This window comes from Thalassophryne amazonica, chromosome 2 (assembly GCF_902500255.1).
Source record: "Thalassophryne amazonica chromosome 2, fThaAma1.1, whole genome shotgun sequence".
NCBI classification, from domain to species: domain Eukaryota; kingdom Metazoa; phylum Chordata; class Actinopteri; order Batrachoidiformes; family Batrachoididae; genus Thalassophryne; species Thalassophryne amazonica.
The window spans coordinates 56,759,199-56,779,908 of NC_047104.1; the positions used below are offsets into that span (position 1 = coordinate 56,759,199).

The 20,710-nt window shown below is 45.1% G+C and overlaps 1 protein-coding gene across 1 annotated transcript in view; it reads left to right on the forward strand.

Moving 5' to 3' along the window:
• Positions 1–20,710, forward strand: part of slc6a2 (solute carrier family 6 member 2) — a 94,509-nt gene that overhangs the window by 51,049 nt on the left and 22,750 nt on the right. Inside the window, exons 6-10 of the mRNA XM_034186346.1 lie at positions 588–691; positions 6,587–6,711; positions 6,929–7,041; positions 18,827–18,955; positions 20,026–20,125. Coding sequence (XP_034042237.1) covers positions 588–691; positions 6,587–6,711; positions 6,929–7,041; positions 18,827–18,955; positions 20,026–20,125 — 571 coding nt within the window. The remainder of the gene's footprint in view (positions 1–587; positions 692–6,586; positions 6,712–6,928; positions 7,042–18,826; positions 18,956–20,025; positions 20,126–20,710) is intronic.

The following is a 20,710-nucleotide window of genomic DNA, read 5'->3' on the forward strand; positions in this document are numbered from 1 at the left end:
GCAATATTACGAAACATTCTTTCTGCTTGTATATAGTGTAATTTATTTTACTATATATATTGTTATTCCGGACAGAACTTGACTTCCATATTTTGGTAATTATTCTTCTTTTAGCTTATTTTTGCATAGTTGCACTGTTGTTCTGTGACTGTCCCTGTGCTGCTGTAACATTGTAAATTTCCCTGTCATGGGACTATTAAAAAGTACTATCTGGTCTTATCTTATCTTATTACAACATGTATTGAGGGTGATAGTAAATTTCTGCAGGTAATATTCACTAAGTTGGACAGTGACCGGAGTTTGATGCAATAGTTGATATAAATAGAATTATTTGAAAAGTTGCAATGAGCTGACTATATTTCTTCACATGCTATTGTAACAGTTGTTAGCTCATGTAATTTCATTGCCATTTTGGTCATACAGTAGAGCTTTAATTATTGGGAAGGCCCAGCACTTCACTATCACTGATTTCTTCTGAAACAGATTGCAAAAAAAAAAAAAAAAAGGATATCTTACAAACATGTTAATTTATCCTTGTTCTTAGTTTCTGTATGCATTTTCTTTAATCCTGTTTGAATTTTCTCCAGGTGTGGATTGATGCTGCCACTCAGATATTCTACTCACTTGGTGCAGGATTTGGTGTGCTCATTGCATTTGCAAGCTACAACAAATTTGACAATAACTGTTACAGGTAAGAGATTTCCTCTCTGCTGGTAACAGCTACAGCTTTAAAAGAAGTGCCTCTGGTTGGCAGGTCAAATTTAGGATGAATGGAATCAGTTAGTCAGTGAGCCAGGGAGAGTGCCCGCAAAATTTCTGCATCCCCATAAAAACTAAATATTCAGAATCAGAATCAGAAACAGAAGTTGTTTATTGCCATTGTCAGTGAACAGGATTCACAGACTAGGAATTTGCTTCGGTACAATGTTGCAACATTAAGAAGAGATAAAATGCTAGGATAAAATATAACATAAGATAAAATCTAAGATAAAAAAAAAGAAATATGAAATATGAAAGGCTGTGTGCAACAGAAAAACAGAGAAACAGAAAAAAAACAGTGCAGTGGGAGGAGTGCAATTAAAAACCAAAGTACACTGTCTAAAGTGACCCGTGATAAAATGATAAAGTGACAGAGTTAAGCTTAAGGTGACTGAGTTATGAGGAGTTCATGAGTCTAACGGCAGAGGGGAAGAAACTGTTCTTATGGCGGGAGGTTCTGGTCCTGATGGACCGTAGCCTCCTGCCCGAGGGGAGTGGTTTGAACAGACCATGTGCAGGGTGAGAAGGGTCAGCTGTGATCCGACCTGCTCGGCCCAGAGTCCTGGAGACGTGTAGGTCATGGAGAGATGGAAGGCTACAGCTGATCACCTTCTCAGCAGAGGCCACAATGCGCTGCAGTCTGTGTCTGTCCCTGGCTGTGGCCCCGGCGTACCACACCGTGATGGAGGAGCAGAGGATGGACTCGATGATGGCCGTGTAGAACTGCACCATCAGCTGGACAGGCAGCTTGGCCTTCTTCAGCTGCCGCAGGAAGTACATCCTCTGCTGGGCCTTCTTGATGAGGGAGCTGATGGTTGACTCCCACTTGAGGTCCTGGGTGATGGTGGTGCCGAGGAAGCAGTGACAGACCACAGTGGTGATGGGGCTTTTGGTGAGGGCGAGGGGGGGTGGGGGGGCTGTGGCTTTCCTGAAGTCCACAATCATCTCCACTGTTTTCTGGGCTTGAGCTCCAAGTTGTTGCTGCTGCACCAGGTCACCAGCCGGTCCACCTCCCTCCTGTAGGCAGACTCATCCCCATCCGAAATGAGTCCGATGAGGGTGGTGTTGTCCGCAAACTTGATGAGCTTTACAGAGTCGTGGCTGGAGGTGCAGCAGTTAGTGTAGAGGGAGAAGAGCAGAGGGGAAAGGACACAGCCCTGTGGAGATCCTGTGCTGAAAACCCGAGTGTTCGAGACATTTTTTCCCAGCCTCACATGCTGACTCCGGTCTGTCAGGAATTCTGAGAAGTCTGAGAGTCAGAAATGCAAGACTAAAATAGTTTGGGTATGTGCAGAGCAGGGACCAAGGGTATATCAGGAGAAGGATGATGAGGATGGAGATGCCAGGCAGGAGGAAAAGAGGAAGACCAAAGAGGAGATGAATGGTGAGAGAGGACACACAGATTATTAGTGTGACAGAAGAATATGCAGAAGATGGGGTGAGATGGAGGCGGATGATCTGATGTGGTTGCCCATAATGGGAGCAGCCAAAAGATGAAGAACTCAGTTAAAACTGTGCCATATTCAGCTCCGAAATACTGAGTTCTGATAATTAGCATTTGGGAATCAGTGAACCTCTAATTTTGAGCCCTCTCTGATCATGCATAATGACTATGCCATGAAGACAAACAGTCCCATCAAGTTGCTTATGAAGGCTTGATTGTAATCTCAGGGCTTTGGTGGCCACTGGAGGATACTGTTGCTTGTTAAGCAGCTCATTTTATGAATGGATGATGTAGCAGCTGAGGTGAAGCTTGTGTAACAATTGTTAGCACATAAAACAGGCTACAGCTTTTCATGCATGAATGTGTTAGCAATGTCAGCGCTATGAGGAGCTTTTTTTCCCTTTCTTTTGATTTTTTTATGAAGGACTTCCCTTTCATATCAGTAATCTCACAGTGAACAAGATGTAATGCAAAGTGTCACATGCTTTCTAAGTTTTTGTCTCCTGCTGTCCCTCATTTACTCTGTCTTCTTGATCCCAAAAAGGGAGTCTTTTGCTTTCTTGCTCCATTCAGAGTGATGTGTGAGGATTGTTTACAGGAGGGATTTTCATTGTTCCCACAGAGGGACAAATTAAATTTTTTTTAGATAATTAAAAATATGTAGTATAGCCAAGGAAGTACTGACCATGAACAGTTTGAACACATATGGCATGTTATAGAGCTCGATCAATGTATCAGTAGGCCGACAATATTGGCCAATAGGAGCCTTTCACAAACACATCAGTATCAATGTCATTTTTGCTGATATCAAAACTTAGCTTACCAAATTAACATTGCAGGGAAACATTATTTTCGGTTTGAAATGGTGTTGTCCTGTGCCCAGCAGGGGTTGCCGCAGCGAAATTGTTTGCAGTGCTGTCAATCATAGCTTAGACTCCCATCACCCCTTGCTCACATTATCTACAAGCGACAGAGACAAAGTGACTGGCTGCCATTCATTTTCAGTCAGAGTGGGTGTTTTAGAGCATTGATATAAGTGGTTGCTATGCTACAAGCTGGGCTTGACAAAAATTGATGAGAATTTTTTTTTACACAGATGCTGAGGCTAGTATCTCACTGGCACATGATTGATGGAGGGGAGGCGGTGATGCAACATCTTGCAAAAACAGGCAAAAAGGCGATAACTTTCTCATGTGGAATCTCACTGACTTGGTCCTTCTGACACATACGAGCATCGCGACTGAGTCTCCGCCATGTATCTTCTGACTTTGTCTCTAAACTGTCCCACCTGAGCTGTCCCTCTGATATATTCATTCCTGTCCATTCTTGTCGCTCCCAAAGAGAATCTCAACATCTTCAGCTCTGCCACTTGTCATTTTGTCAGTGCCACCGCCTCTAAGCCATATAACATAGCTGGTCTCAATACTGTCTTGTAGACTTTCCCTTTCACTCTTGCATATATTCTTCTGTCTCAAATCACTCCACCTTTCTCCACCCACTCCACCCAGCCTGCACTCTCTTCTTCACCTGTCTACCACACTCTCCATTACTTTGGACAGTTGACCCCAAGTATTTAAACTCATCTACTTTCACCACATCACCCTTGTTCTTAAAAATAGGAACCAGAACACTTTTTCCCCACTCCTCAGGCATCCTCTCACTTTCCAAGATTTTATTAAATTATCTGGTTAGAAACTGCCATCTCTCCAAGACATTTTCATGCCTCCACTGGAATGTCATCTGGACCAACTGCCTTTCCACTCTTCATCCACTACTAATCTCTTATACTTCCTGATTTACTCTCACCACATCAACCAGCCTTCTCTCTCATTTTTTTCATTCATCAGCTCCTCAAAATATTCTCTCCATCTTCTCAACACACTCTCCTCACTTGTCAGCACATTACCATGTGCATCTTTTACCACCCAAACCTGCTGCACATCCTTTCCAGCTCTGTCCCGTTGTCTGGCCAATCTGTACAAGTCGTTTTCTCCTTCCTTACTATTCAACGTCTTGTACAGCTCACAATATGCCTTTTCCTTAGCTTTTGCCAGTTCTCTTTTCACATCACATCGCATCTCCTTATACTTCTATCTCTCTGACTATCCCAATTCTTTTTTTGCCAACCTATTTCTTTTTATGCTTTTCTGAACATCTTCATTCCACCACTCTTTTTGTCTTGTTTCCACTGTCCAGATGTCACACCCAGTACCTTCCTTGCTGTGTCCCTCACCACATCTGCAGTACTTTTCCAGTTGTACAAAACTGCTTCTCCTCCATCCAGTGCCTCTCTCATCTGCTCACTGAATTTCACACTCGTCTTCCTCCTTCAGCTTCCACCATCTGATCCTTTGTTGAACTCTCACTCTCTTCTTCTTCTTTACCTCTAAAGTCATCCTACAAACCATCATCCTATGCTATCTAGCTACATGCTCTCCTACCACCACCTTACAGTCTCCAATTTCTTTTAGCTTGGATCTCCTACACAGAATGTGGTCCATCTGTGTGCACCTTCCTCCAGTCTCATATGTTACTCTGTACTCCTCCCTTTTCTTAAAGTAAGTGTTCACCACAGCCATTTCCATCCTTTTTGCAAAATCAACTACCATCTGCACTTCTACATTCCTGTCCTTGATACCATATCTACCCATTACTTCCTCATCACCTCTGTTCCCTTCGCCATCATGCCCATTGAAGTCCGCTTCTATCACCACTATTTCATGCTTGGGTGCAATGTTCACCACCTTATCTAACTCACTGCAGAAATCTTCTTTCTCCTATATCTCGCAACCTACTTGTGGGTCATATGCACTGATGATATTCATCATCATCTCTTCAATTTCCAACTTCACACTCATCACCCTGTCAGACACTTGCTTAACCTCCAACACAATCTTAACATACTTATTCTTTAAAAGCACCCCAACACCATTTCTCTTCCTATCATCACCATGATACAACAACTTGAACCCACTGCCTATGCTCCTGCTCTTACTTCCCTTCCACTTGGTCTCTTGCACACTCAATATGTCTACCTTTCTCCTCTCCATCAAATGAGTGAGCTCTCTCTCTTTACCAGTCATACTGACAACATTCAAAGTCCTGACTCTCACTTCCACCCTTGTAGTTTTCCTCTTCTCCCCCTATCTGTGTACACGTTCTGCTCCTCTTCGTCTTCACCCAGCAATAGCCCGATATCCACCAGCACCCTGTTGGACAACAGCACCGGTGGCGGCCATTGTTAACCCAGGCCCCTACAATCCGGTACGGAAATTTGGTTCTTAATCTGGATGGTTGGGTTGGCTTGTTTTACGCCAGATGCCCTTCCTAACACAACCCTCAACATTTCTCCAGGCTTGGGACTGGCACTCCGAGTGTACTGGTTGGAAACCCCATGTGGCTGGGTTAGAAAAATACATAAATAAAACAGAAAATCCAGTTCATGGCCAGGCATGGCGCGCAAAGTATGCCTATACAACTGGGCTGGACTTTCACAGCCAGACCATGCATGAAACTGAGTTCCATTAGATGGTACGGCTCTGCTGTTGCAGGACAGGATGCATGGGCATTATGATCCTTTGGGGGTATGTTAACCCCCAAAAATGTGAATCAGCTGCAAATCATGAATTATCCACAAATTTGCAGCAACAACGTAGTGAGGGGTATGAGGTGGCTGAGGATTTGGTGAGAGAGTTCATTGCGGCAATTTTTTTGATTTGTTAAAAATCAAGTGATGCTTGGGCACAACTGAGGCGAGGAGACTACTGTCTCGGAGGTGTACAGGCAATTCCTTTGACTTCATGCTTGGTTTGTGCTCTGACATGCACTGTCAACTGAGAGACCTTATATGTAGACAGGTGTGTGTCTTTCCATATCATGTCCAATCAACTGAATTTACGGCAAGTAGACTCCAATTAAGCTGTATAAATATCTCAGATGATCAGTGGAAACAGGATGATGTACCTGAGCTCAATTTTGAGCTTCATGGCAAAGGCTGTGAATACTTACGTACATGTGATATCTTAGATGTTTTTTTTAATTATTTAATAAATTTGCAAAAATCTCAAAAAACCTTTTTCACATTGTCATTATGGGGAATTGTGTGTAGAATTTTGAGGGAAAAAATGAGTTTCATCCATTTTTGGAATAAGGCTGTAACATAACAAAATGTGGGAAAAGTGAAGCGTCGTGAATGCTTTCTGGATGCGCTGTATATGCCTGTATACACTGTATATGTATAATCAGAAAACATTTTCATTGGAACCACAAGATATGCAAGCTTCTCAGCTGTGTTCTGTGAGCTGTGGCCAGATGAATAGTTATGAAGTGGAAATATGGTGAATCTGTTTAATTTTGAGGTCTTTGTGCATTTTGTTTCTATAGGGATGCACTGTTGACCAGCACTGTGAACTGTGTTACGAGTTTTTTCTCAGGATTTGCCATTTTCTCTGTGCTTGGATACATGGCTTACAAGCATGGAGTAAGAATAGAAGACGTGGCAACAGAAGGTAAGCCCCTGCTGCAATGTCACTGACATTTTACTGGCCCATAAAATGTAAAGTTGTGTTTTAGTTCTTCCACTGCATTAGATTTCATGGCATTCTTTATCTAATTCCATTATAAAATTGACTTCACTATGACTTTACAAGCAACAGAACTCTTACATGTTTCGGAGTGTCATATATCTCTATTTGTATATTTGTGTGTGTAAATTTGTACATGCAGGGGCAGGACTGGTGTTTATCATCTACCCAGAAGCAATTTCTACACTGCCTGGTTCCACATTTTGGGCTATTGTGTTCTTCATCATGTTGCTAACGCTTGGGATTGACAGTTCGGTGAGTTCATCTATATATAATATCCAAGTGGCCTTTGTGTGCATGTGTACGTGCGTGTGTATGGCTTTGATCACAAAGAAACTGGGGAGAGCTAACATTTGCCATTTGGTATGCTGATGTATTTTGAGTCAAGGATGAATGCTGTGAAAACGGAAAGGTGATAGGACTAATATTTTTGGAACAATTACCGATATTAACTAGCCAGTGAACAATGGATCTTGTGCTGCAATGCACCATGGAGTTTGGGGCTTTGGGATTGTAAATGTTGTTATTGTGGTTCATGTTAGGTTAACAGTGTTATTGAGCTTTTGTGTTTTTGTAGTTAAATTGGTTTTGTCAGTTTAGTTAAGTGGCATGCTGCCGTTACCATAAGTGCGAAGTGTCGTGCATTTGTCGTGCATTCTGCCACTGTGTCTGTATGTGGATGTGTAATAATAAAAGTATGCAGAATGCAGAAAACACAAAAAGCTCTGGCTTGGTTTTTGTTCTTCCACGTAGCTCGCCATGCATGTGTATAGGTTTGAATACAGACAAACTAGGGAGAGCTGACATTTGCCATTTGGTATGCTTTTGGTTCAAGTATGAACACCACCGAAACCGAACATTAATAGGACAAATATTTTTGGAGAAACTACAGATATTAGCTACCAACACTGAACAATGGACTTTGATAATTACATTCTGGACTCACATGCCATTCCAGCAGTCATCTACATATTAAAAGTGAAGTGGCACCTGTGTATGTGAATGCGTGCATACACAATTTTATTTAGTAAGTTCAATGTAAGTGCATAATACAATTCTAAATATGTTAAAAATACATGGACGACACAAAAAATGAATTAATTCAATTTATTTCCTTTGTGGTCCATTTACCAAAATAGAAGTAATAATAAAATAAAATAATAGATAATAATAATGATAATAATGATAATAATAGTCTGTATATGATAACAATAACCCAAACAATTTATAAATATATTAAGACAGTAAATTAACATTTAGTAATTAACAGGAATAAAAGGGTTGTGTTCTTCCTCATAAAACTGTTGAGGTCTAAGGTTCTTAAAACATTCTGGACTCACGTCATTCCAACTCAATATAGAAACTTTGCATACATTATTACCACCCTTGAAAAATGTCAGCTAACTATTTTATAAACACCATGCAATCTGGAACCCATGGATCCCCATGGGCAATGCACTGGTATTGTTATGTGGGCCGCCCGAAGAGGAGGTACTGCTGACCAACGCCAGAGGGGGCCCTGCCTGTAGTCGGGCTTCAGGCACCAGAGGGCGCAGTCACCACCCAGGAGCCAGGACTACCAGCTGTCAGAAATCATCTCATCATCATCCCATCCCATATAAGACTGGAGGAGACACCACATCTCTGCTGAGATATCAGTTTACCACTCAGGCAAAACTCTCAGCCGTGTCTGTGCTGAACGCACGTATCATTGTCTGTTGAAAACCTTTGCAGGAGTACCAGTTATCTTCAGTCAGCTGGGAGCTGGGTTTTGGACGTAGAAGAGTGACGGACTTCACTCCTCTTTCCAAACCAGAGAAGTAACAGTTGGTCTCTGCACGTTTCTGTGTTTTTGTGTCGGAGGTAGAGATTCTCCCACAAAAGGAACTGAAGTGAATTGCTGATTGTTCTGCTGGGTGTGCACACACCCACCGTTAACCTGTCTTCTGTTCCTGCCAGCAGTACTGGATCTGACAGCTGAAGTAGAGGCCACCTGGGGACTCGGGACTTGGCGGCTTCGGTTTGCTGCAGGTCTTCGTTGGCGGCGGAACCTTGTGGGCCCCGGCTCTTCTCTGGATAGGCGTCTCCTACCCTCGGACCTGCCCACACGTCACCTGTTGACTTTTGTAATTGACTGTCTAAAAATAGTATTCGCCCTGTTGTGCACATTTGCCACAATAAATTGTATTTATTTGACTACCCATTGACCGTTCATTTGCGCCCCCTGTTGTGGGTCTGTGTCATTACACTTCCCCAACAGGATATCTCGGCCAATGTCATGGATCCCGAGGGGCGTCAACCACCAGTTGAACAGCCAATGGAAGAGCAGGGTGCACAGGCGTCTGCAGGATGCGTGATTGGTGAGTTGCAGCAAATCCTCACCGCCTTTACTGCTCGGTTGGATCTAATGACCGAGCAGAACGTCATCCTCAATCGTAGAATGGAGGCTCTCACCGCCCAGGTGGAAGCGCGCGCTCAGGGCGCTGCTGCAGCTCCTCCTCCTGCTGACCCGGTGTCGAATATAGACATTCCACTGGTCATTCAATGACCCCACCCACCATCCCCTGAAGCATACATAAGTCCCCCAGAGCCGTACGGGGGCTGTGTGGAGACGTGCGCGGACTTTTTAATGCAGTGTTCGCTCGTCTTTTCACAGCATCCCGTGATGTACGAGTCGGACGCCAGCAGGGTGGCTTATGTAATTAATTTGCTTCGAGGCGAGGCATGCGCCTGGGCTACGGCGCTCTTGGAGCAGAATTCACGGCTTCTTACCTCTTATACTGGGTTTGTGAGGGAGTTCAGAACAGTCTTTGATCACCCAAACAGAGGTGAGACTGCTTCTACGACGCTGCTGTCAATGAGACAGGGGCGTCGGAGTGCAGCTGAGTATGCGGTCGATTTCCGCATAGCGGCTGCGAGGTCCAGCTGGAATACCGCTGCACTCTGCGCCGCCTTCGTAAACGGACTGTCGTCAGTCCTGAAGGAGCATCTGGTGGCTAAGGATGAGCTGTGGAATTTAGATGGGCTTATAGATCTGGTTATACGGTTAGACAACCGATTGGAAGAACATCGACGGGAGCGAGACGAAGGACATGGCCGGGCACGTGCCGCTCCTCTCCCTTCCCATACCGAAGCAGCCCCGCCTTCCCCACGCTCCAGAGCCCGAATGCTCCGTGTGACAACAGCTCCCCCTGCTGACGAAGCTATGGACACGAGCAGGGCCAAAATAAAATTAGAAAACAGACAGAGGAGGCTGGCCCACGGAGAGTGCTTTTTCTGTGGCTCTAACGAGCATCTGCAGAAACAATGCCCCAAGCGGTCAAACACCAATGCTCACCCTTAGAAACTGGGCTAAGGGTGGGCCATAACACACACGCGGGTACTGCACAAAAATCCGCACGAATCCCAGTTGTGATCCTCTGTGGGGATTTAACCCTTCAAGCCCCAGCACTGATTGACATGGGGTCGGAAGGGAATCTGCTTGATAGCAGATGGGCTACAGAAGTAGGGCTCCCTCTAGTGGCTCTTCCTTCACCAGTGAGGGTACGTTCACTAGATGGCACCCTTCTTCCATTAATCACACACCAGACACAGCCCTTAACACTGACTGTGTCTGGGAATCACAGGGAGGAGATTGTGTTTTTTGTGACACCTTCTACCTCCAGAGTAATTTTGGGCTATCCATGGATTAGTAAGCACAATCCCTGGATCAATTGGCCGTCTGGGGTTGTGGCTCAATGGAGCGAAACCTGCCACCGGGAGTGTTTACGATCCTCGGTTCCACCCGGTGTGACTGCTAAAGAGGAGGTTCGAGTCCCCCCCAATCTCACCACCGTGCCTGTTGAGTACCATGATCTTGCTGACGTTTTCAGCAAAGATCTGGCACTCACTCTACCCCCACATCGACCATACGATTGTGCCATTGATTTAATCCCGGGTGCTGAGTATCCGTCCAGTAAACTATACAACCTCTCACGCCCCGAGCGAGAATCAATGGAGACCTACATCCGGGACTCATTAGCTGCCGGGTTGATCCGGAACTCCGCCTCCCCGATGGGTGCAAGTTTCTTTTTTGTGGGCAAGAAGGACGGCGGACTCCGTCCATGCATTGATTACAGAGGGCTGAACGAGATCACGGTTCGCAACCGATACCCGTTGCCCCTGTTGGATTCAGTGTTCACGCCCCTGCATGGAGCCAAAATATTCACTAAATTGGATCTTAGGAATGCGTATCACCTGGTTTGGATCCGGAAGGGAGACGAATGGAAGACGGCATTTAACACCCCCTTAGGTCACTTTGAGTACCTGGTCATGCCGTTCGGCCTCACTAATGCCCCCGCGACGTTCCAAGCATTAGTAAATGACGTCTTGCGGGACTTCCTGCATCGGTTCGTCTTCGTACACCTAAACGATATCCTCATCTTCTCCCCGGATCCTGAGACCCATGTTAGGCATGTACGTCAGGTCCTGCAGCGGTTGTTGGAGAACCGGCTGTTTGTGAAGGGCGAGAAGTGTGAGTTCCACCGTACTTCTTTGTCCTTCCTGGGGTTCATAATCTCCTCCAACTCCGTCGCCCCTGATCCGGCCAAGGTAGCGGCGGTGAGAGATTGGCCCCAACCGGCAAGCCGTAGGAAGCTGCAACAGTTCCTCAGCTTCGCTAATTTCTATCGGAGGTTTATCAAGGGCTATAGTCAGGTTGTTGGTCCCCTTACAGCCCTGACCTCCCCAAAAGTTCCCTTCACCTGGTTGGATCGGTGCGAAGCCGTGTTTAGGGAGTTGAAACGCCGGTTCTCTACTGCGCCAGTTCTGGTGCAGCCTGATCCTAGCCGCCAGTTTGTTGTGGACGTAGATGCCTCTGACTCAGGGATAGGAGCTGTGCTGTCCCAGAACGGGGAGTCCGATAAAGTACTCCACCCCTGTGCCTAATTCTCCCGCAGGTTGACCCCAGCAGAGCTGAATTATGATGTTGGCAATCAGGAGCTCCTGGCAGTGAAGGAGGCCCTGGAGGAGTGGAGACACTTGTTGGAGGGAGCTGTGGTTCCATTCACGGTCTTCACCGACCATCGGAACCTGGAGTATATCTGGACCGCTAAGTGTCTGAACCCCAGGCAAGCCCGTTGGTCTCTTTTTTTTTTTAGCCGTTTTGACTTTAGGATCACCTATTGCCCTGGGACTAAGAACCAGCGGTCGGACGCACTGTCCCGGGTGCATGAAGAGGAAGTCAGAGCAGAGCTGTCGGATCCACCAGAAAACATCATCCTGGAGTCCACTATCGTCACCACACTGACGTGGGACGTGAAGAACATCGTCAGGGAGGCCCTGACGCGTCAAACGGACCCCGGCGGTGGACCACCTAACCGTTTGTACGTCCCAGCAGATGCTAGGACTGCAGTTTTGGACTTCTGCCATGTTTCCAGGCTCACCTGCCATCCAGGGGTGCGGAGGACCGTGGCAGTTGTTCGGCAGCGGTTCTGGTGGGCGTCTTTGGAAGCCGATGTCCGGGAGTATGTCCGGGCCTGTACCACCTGTGCCAGGGGCAAGGCAGTCCACCAACTGGAGAAGGGACTCCTCCAGCCGCTGCCTGTGCCTCATCGCCCCTGGTCCCATATCGGCCTGGACTTCGTCACGGGTCTCCCTGCGTCCCAGGGTATGACAACCATCCTGACGATAGTGGACCAGTTCTCCAAGGCGGCCCACTTCGTGGCCCTCTCGAAGCTCCCGTCGGCCCAGGAGACTGCTGACCTTCTGGTCCACCACGTCATACGTCTGCATGGTATCCCTACGAACATCGTCTCGGATCGTGGTCCTCAGTTCTCCTCCCAGGTCTGGAGGAGTTTCTGCAGGGAACTGGGGGCCACCGTGAGCCTTTCGTCCGGGTACCACCCACAGACCAACGGACAAGCAGAGCGGGCTAATCAAGAGCTGGAACAGGCCCTGCGGTGTATGACCTTCACGCACCCGACGGCCTGGAGTCAACATCTGGCCTGGATCGAGTACGCTCATAACAGTCAAGTTTCCTCAGCAACCGGCCTCTCCCCGTTTGAGGTGTGTTTGGGGTACCAGCCCCCATTGTTTCCGGCGGTGGAGGGAGAGGTTGGGGTTCCCTCAGTCCAGGCCCACCTCAGGAGGTGCCGTCGGGTGTGGCGTACAGCCCGCTCTGCCCTGTTGAAAGCCCGGACGAGGGCAAAGAGCCATGCAGACCGCCGACGTGACCCGGCCCCGGAATACCAACCCGGGCAGGAGGTCTGGCTGTCAACAAAGAACATTCCTCTCAACACGGAGTCGCAAAAGCTGATGGACAGGTATATCGGACCATTTCAGATCACCAAAATAATCAGTCCAGCCGCAGTGAAGCTGAAACTCCCGGCTTCACTGCGGATCCATCCTGTTTTTTATGTCTCCAAGATCAAACCATACCACACCTTGGACCTTTGCACCCCCGGACCTGTGCCGCCTCCTGCCCGCATCATCGACGGCGAGCCTACGTGGACTGTCCGCAGGCTCCTGGATGTTCGCCGGAGGGGTTGGGGTCTCCAATATCTGGTGGACTGGGAGGGTTATGGACCTGAAGAACGCTCCTGGGTGAAGAGAAGCTTCATCCTAGACCCGGCCCTCCTGGCCGAGTTCTACCAGCGACACCCCGCGCCCGTTGAGGGGGGGGGTCCTGTTATGTGGGCCGCCCGAAGATGAGGTACTGCTGGCCAACGCCAGAGGGTGCCCTGCCTGTAGTCGGGTTTCAGGCACCAGAGGGCGCAGTCACCACCCAGGAGCCAGGACTACCAGCTGTCAGAAATCATCTCATCATCATCCCATCCCATATAAGACTGGAGGAGACACCACATCTCTGCCGAGATATCAGTTTACCACTCAGGTAAAACTCTCAGCCGTGTCTGTGCTGAACGCACGTATCATTGTCTGTTGAAAACCTTTGCAGGAGTACCAGTTATCTTCAGTCAGCTGGGAGCTGGGTTTTGGACGTAGAAGAGTGACGGACTTCACTCCTCTTTCCAAACCAGAGAAGTAACAGTTGGTCTCTGCATGTTTCTGTGTTTTTGTGTCGGAGGTGGAGATTCTCCCACAAAAGGAACTGAACTGAATTGCTGATTGTTCTGCTGGGTGTGCACACACCCACCGTTAACCTGTCTTCTGTTCCTGCCAGCAGTACCGGATCTAACATCTGAAGTAGAGGCCACCTGGGGACTCGGGACTTGGCGTCTTTGGTTTGCTGCAGGTCTTCGTTGGCGGCGGAACCTTGTGGGCCCCGGCTCTTCTCTGGATAGGCGTCTCCTACCCTCAGACCTGCCCACACGTCACCTGTTGACTTTTGTAATTGACTGTCTAAAAATAGTATTCGACCTGTTGTGCACATTTGCCACAATAAATTGTATTTATTTGACTACCCATTGACCGTTCATTTGCGCCCCCTGTTGTGGGTCCGTGTCATTACACTTCCCCAACAGGTATATCAATATACATACCTACATACAGTGCATCTGGAAAGTATTCACAGCGTTTAAGTTTTTCCACATTTTGTTTTGTTCCAGCCCTATTTGAAGATGAATGAAATTCGTTTTGGCAAATTTGTAAAAAAAAAACAAGCAAAAACTAAGAAATCACATGTACAGAAGCATTCACAGCCTTTACCATGAAGCTCAAAATTTAACTCAGGTGCATAATGGGGAAGACATCAATGGTCTCAAAATTGCGTAATGGACGACATGAACTTTTGTGTGGAGAAAACCGTACCCACCAGGTCTGTTCAGTATATTTCCAATAACAAACCCTGGCTCATTCCTGATCTTAAGGCTCTCCTCAGGGAGAAAAAGTAGGCCTTCAGTTCAGGAAAAAAGGAAGTGCTGAGGGCTGTACAGAAAGAGCTGAGGTGGAAGATCAGGGAGGGGATAAACAGCTACGGGAGGAAGATGAAAGACCAGCTACAGCAGAATAACATCAGGGGAGTCTGGCGATTCCTAAAATCCATCTCTGGTCACAAGGAGATTGATGCCCAGGCTGCAGGGGATCTGAAGTGGATGAATGACCTAAACCTGTTTTTCAACAGGTTTGATCAGCCCCCAACCCCACCCCCCGGCTCAGTCATCTCTGCTGCAACCCATTTCATCTGTGGCCCTTATAAACTGCCCCACCCCCTTTCAACCCCATCCCACTCCACACAATCCTCAGCTCACAACCACTCCCTGCTGCCCCTCCTACCAATAGTCCCACCACTTCACCCCCACTGACCAGCACCCAACAACCCTGCCTGTTCCTCTCATTAACTCAGGTGAGAAATGACCTCAAAAAGATCAAGGTGAAGAAGGCAGCTGGCCCTGATGGCATCAGCTCCAGGCTCCTCAAATCCTGTGCTGACCAGGATTATGAAGCACATCTTCAACATGAGCCTGAGACTTGGGACAGTGCCCAAGCTGTGAAAGACCTCCTGTTTGGTACCAGTTCAGAAGAAAAGGTTGCCACACCTGGACGACTTCACCAGCTTCAGGCCGGTGGCACTGACATCGCATGAAGACCATAGACAGGCTGGTCCTTGGACATCTCTGCCCCCTGGTGAAATCATCAATGGATCCACTTCAGTTTGCCCTCCAGCCTGGCATCAGAGTGGACAATGCTGTCATCTGCCTTAAACATAGAGCTCTCTCTCACCTTGAAAAGTCTGGGAGCACTGTGAGAATTATGTTTTTGATTTCTCCAGTGCTTTCAATGCCACTAATAGCACTAATGCCACTAAGCATGGTGGATTAGTGGTTAGCACTGTTGCCTCACAGCAAGAAGGCCAGGGGATTGATTCCCACCTGTGGCCTTCCTGTGTGGAGTTTGCATGTTCTCCGCGTGTTTGCGTGGGTTTCCTCTCGGTGCTCTGGCTTCCTCCTACATTTAAAGACATTCAGGTTAGGTGAATTGGAAACTTTATAATTGCCCAGGTTTCCTTTGCGAAAGAGATCTTGATCTCAATTTGACTAACCTGGTTAAATAAAGGTTAAATTAAATAAAATTATAACCCATACAACCGGTGCCTCTGAGGGACAAGCCGAAGATCACAGATGTAGATCCCCATTTCTCATCTTAGATCTTGGACAACCTCACAGAAGGACCACAGTACATGAGGGCTCGGGACTGTGTCTCTGACATGGACATCTGCAGCACGGGGCCTCGCAAGGAACAGTTTTGGCTCCCTTTCTTTTCACTATCTACATCGCAGACTTCATGTACAGCTTTGTCAATTGTCACCTGCAAAAGTTCTCTAATGACTCTGTAATCATCTGCCTCATCACTGAAGAGGACGACAGAGAGTACAGTGGGGTGATCCAAGACTTTGTGGATTGGTGTCAGTGGAACCTCCTCCACATCAATGCAGGGAAAGCCAAAGAGCTGGAGGTGGACTTCCGCAGGCATAAGTGCTCTCCACCGACACTGGTGAAGATCCAAGGAAGGACAATGAGATCGTGGATGCTTACAAGTACCTGGTTGTTTGCCTAAACAATAAACTGCACTGGTCAAACAACACTACTGCAATTTATAAGAAAGGCCAGAGAAGACTCACGTCTGCCCTAAACCCACAGACAAGATATCAAAGGAGTGGCATCAGGACAACTCTGAATGTCTTTGAGTGGCCCAGCCAGAGCCCAGATTTTTGGAGAGATCTGAAAATGGCTGTGCACTGATGCTCCCCATCCAACCTGATGGAGCTTGAGAGGTGCTGCAAAGAGGAATGGGCTACAGATAGGTACGTCATCAGGGCTGGATCCAGAGTGAAAATCTGACAGATGCATGTTTTCCCAATGATAAAATAAAAATTGTACGCGTCTTGTTATTCAATAATCTTCCTTCTTTTATTCCTGTGCAACATACACTGTCACACTTCTTTTAATATATTTATTATACTTCATGGATCATAATGAACACTTCTTATTTGTATAAATATGATGTCCTAAAAAAACAACACTATAACAAAAATTGACTGTAAACAGGATTAGATTTATTGCCAAAATCTTTCAATTATACTTGAATCTATATATGATTTTTTTTTAATTGATGAAATCAATAAAAATATGACTGCATATATTCTTAATAATAATATATTGGGATACAGACAGTTCACAGAAGACATTTTCCATTGATACCAATCAAAATTAGAAACAGTCCAGCAGGTAACAATATTCATCATGTCCATGACTAAATATACTAGTATATTTAGATTTTGTTGTGATTTGGCACTTTATAAGCCGATTAAGTTGAAATTTAATTGAAATTGAACATTTTATTGAGTCTTAAAGTAAATAAATATGAAATTGGTCACTGGATCCTTAAACGTTGGACATAATAAACTCTACATAGTGGATCCTTTATCTCTGGACATAAATAGGAATAAACAAAATCTGTAGTTTTTGTCAAAAGCATTTCCTTTCAGACATTATTGGCATAAATGTCTTTCCATATATCTGAGTTGAGTTCTTGCAGCTGCTGTGCTTCACTTCAGGATGTAATCTGTAAAGAAATACAGCACGTTTCATTTTGGGAGGAAAAAACGTTTTAGTCGATTGTAGCTTCTTGTCTATATTACAACGTTTGGATAGAGGTGTCATTTTATTTAAAGCGGCAATTCATTTTGAAGTTATTAATTCCGACCGGACTCTGTCTCAGCAGAGAGCCGCGCAACGTTTCAAGCTGTGCCAGTGGAACGGAGGACGATTCTCGTTTCTTGACTGCAGCAAGACAAGAGTCCCAGTTAGTGACTTTAATCCACACAAAAGTGACTCACGGTATTTTAATGGCTTTGAGAGGGGTTAAGAAGCGGACTTGCCATTTCTGAAGAGCATCAAATCAAAGAACCAACGAGCTAGTGGATGAAGCATTGCTTCATTGGTTCATGGCTTCAAAGTGGAGTCACGCTGCAGAAATGGTTGATTACAGACCCGCTGCAGACCAAACCCTGAATATCCAACTTTATTTGTACGTCCGTATGACTCTGAAACTCAGAAAAATCCGTATAATTTATGGACAATAGGTTGACATGAAAACCACCGAAAAGCTGTGTTCACCGCGTGGACAGGTTCGGCACTCTTCGGGATTATTCAAGATTTTTTTTTTTTTTTTTAACAGATGACGAACGTTGCGTAAAAAAAATTGACCGATGCAACTGCATCGGTCCAAACCTGGTCTGGATTCAGGTCTGGTCAAGCTTGTGGCATCATATTCAAGAAGAGTTGAGGCTGTAATTGCAGCAAAAGGTGTATCAACAAAATACTGAGCAAATGGCATCAATGCTTATTTCATTTTTTCATTATGTAGTGTTGTGAGTAGAGTTTTAAGAAAAAAATAACTCAAATTTGGAATAACTCTGAGTCAAAAATTATGGCAGGTAACCATGCATGAATTTTAAAAAAAATGAAACTAGTTGAAGTACACGGTACCAGGCATGCACATAACGGGTGCACTTATACATCCTAAAAATAAATGATGCAACGCATAAAACTCAGAAGAGAGCACTTCTCCTGCAATATGTTATCAACAATTTACTTCTGAGAAACATTTCCTTCCATGTTCTGCTGTGCATCATTTATTTTTTAGCATGCACATGAGCACCAGTTATGCTGGCTATTGCTTGTGAAACAGTGGCTTTTAATCAAGGTATGTTTGGTGGACAAACACTGGGCCTATAAAGTGTTGCTAGAGCAGCGGGTTCTCTAATTAAGATGGAGAAGGCATTGGCAAGAAGCAATTATGGCAAAAGAAAACAATACAGGACAGAATTGTTATTCCCGTAACAAGGTCAGGTCTGGGAGCCTGCACTGGTCCCATGTGCCCCTGCATACACCACACTATGGAACCATCTTATGTTCTGGATAGCAACCAAACAGGCATAATTATAAACCTTCAAAGATAAGAGCACTCAGAGCCTTGGTTGCTACTAAATGTGAACAAAGCTGTAAAATAGTGTACTCATCCTGTCAAGTGTAGCAACCCTGAACCGTACACTGGCCACCGGAAGAAATGTGTGACTCATGTCTCTTTTTGTGTGTACCAGATGGGTGGCATGGAAGCAGTTCTCACAGGCCTCACAGATGACTTCAAGATCCTCAAGAGGAACAGGAAGCTCTTCACTTTTGCCACAGCCTTTGGAACCTTTCTGATGGCCTTGTTCTGCATTACTAATGTCAGTGTCATGTTTAATAATGCCGTGTGTTATGCCCATGCTTGCTGATGTCACACTTTCAACATAATGCTTAAGGACAGAACAGCCATTTCTCCATGAATTGAAAACTGGTGTCCAAAACCAGATCACATGCCTTTGAAGCACGTTACCTTCATGATTGACATGGGTTCCATGAAAGCATTGTGATTTGACATCTTGGACTTGAGACTGGACTCAGTCTTGCATCCTCAGTATTTATACCACAGATGTCTTTCAGAGAAATGACAAAGTGAGCCAATGCAACAGAGTTTGATATCTTTTGATCACTAATTAAATTAATGGAGTTCCCACGAAGCAAAAAGACTCAAGGTTTTGAAGTTTCATTGTATTTGTGATCCACTGATCGGTCAAGTATTGAACTGAGCCTGCTCAACTGAAATACAGCCTTTCATATGTTTTTGTATTGTATTTTATCTTAAAATATAATCCTATTTTCACAAGACCTGTCCACTCAAGCCATTATGATATTTCAGTGTTGACACTTTGACAATATCAGCAAAAAAGAAGCCTATAATGCAAGATTCCCATTATTGGTATTTGACACCTAATTATGCATATTATTGGCACAAAAATAAATGAACAAAAATTTAATATGCAATTGGTGCTGAAAAATGGGGTACAGCATGTGGTAAAAGTACCATTGTGATCAAACAAAAAAGTTTTAAACATGTTTAAAAAGTTTGTGACATCATTAGAAATTGTCATCCAAAAAATGTGAGTAATTGGATGTAATTTGTGCAGATACAGGGTTAATATTTAGCAGATGTCAGGGCATGTGAGTGGAGTGAGCATGGCCCAGAATGCCTGGGCCTCCTATTTTAGTAAATAGGGCCCAGTTTTCTTATTTTTGGAATCAAGATGCAAATTGGGGCCAAACATTTACCGTGGGAGAATAGCTTAAGACCCATTACATTATCCTATTTGACATTGATTGCACATCAAATTTGTAATTTGTGAAACAATGACAATTTATACCACATCCACAAAATCCATTCAGTCTCTGTCTGTTTCCTGATTTCCTCTTTTTTTAGGGTGGGATCTATGTGCTGACCCTCTTAGATAAGTACGCAGCAGGGACCTCTATATTATTTGGGGTGTTGGTCGAGGCCATTGGCGTGTCATGGTTTTACGGTAGGAAATTACCCTTTACATTTTCTTCCGCTTGAAACATCACTAAAAATGTCTGTGATACAATTTAAAGCAGATGAATATGATATGAACAACACTGCAAACAGTTTTTCAATACACTCAAAAAACTGATGGAACTCAATTCAATTACGAGCAGGATTTCCATCTAATAAATTTATGTAGCCCCAACTCAAATAAAGCACATCCATGCCTACAAAAACTTATTAGATGGAACTCCTGCACATAATTGAATTGGTTCATCCAATGAGCCATTTTTTGAGTTGGAGGGGAGACCACCGAGTATCTCAAGGATATTTTTCAAAATATGGGCATTGAACAAGCTCAGAATAGTATGGGTCAGAGGCCACAGAAACATCCATCCATCCAACCACCCATTATCTGAATCTACTTAGTCCAGTTAAGGGTCACGGTGGGGGGGTCAACACTATGGTTTAATGCATAAACTCACAACATTACTGCATTTTTAAGAAAACTAGGATAAACAGAAAAAACCTGATTGAAATGGGACATTATGCTGTGAACATACACATTCTTTTGATTGTCAGAACCAGACAGTTGTACATCTGC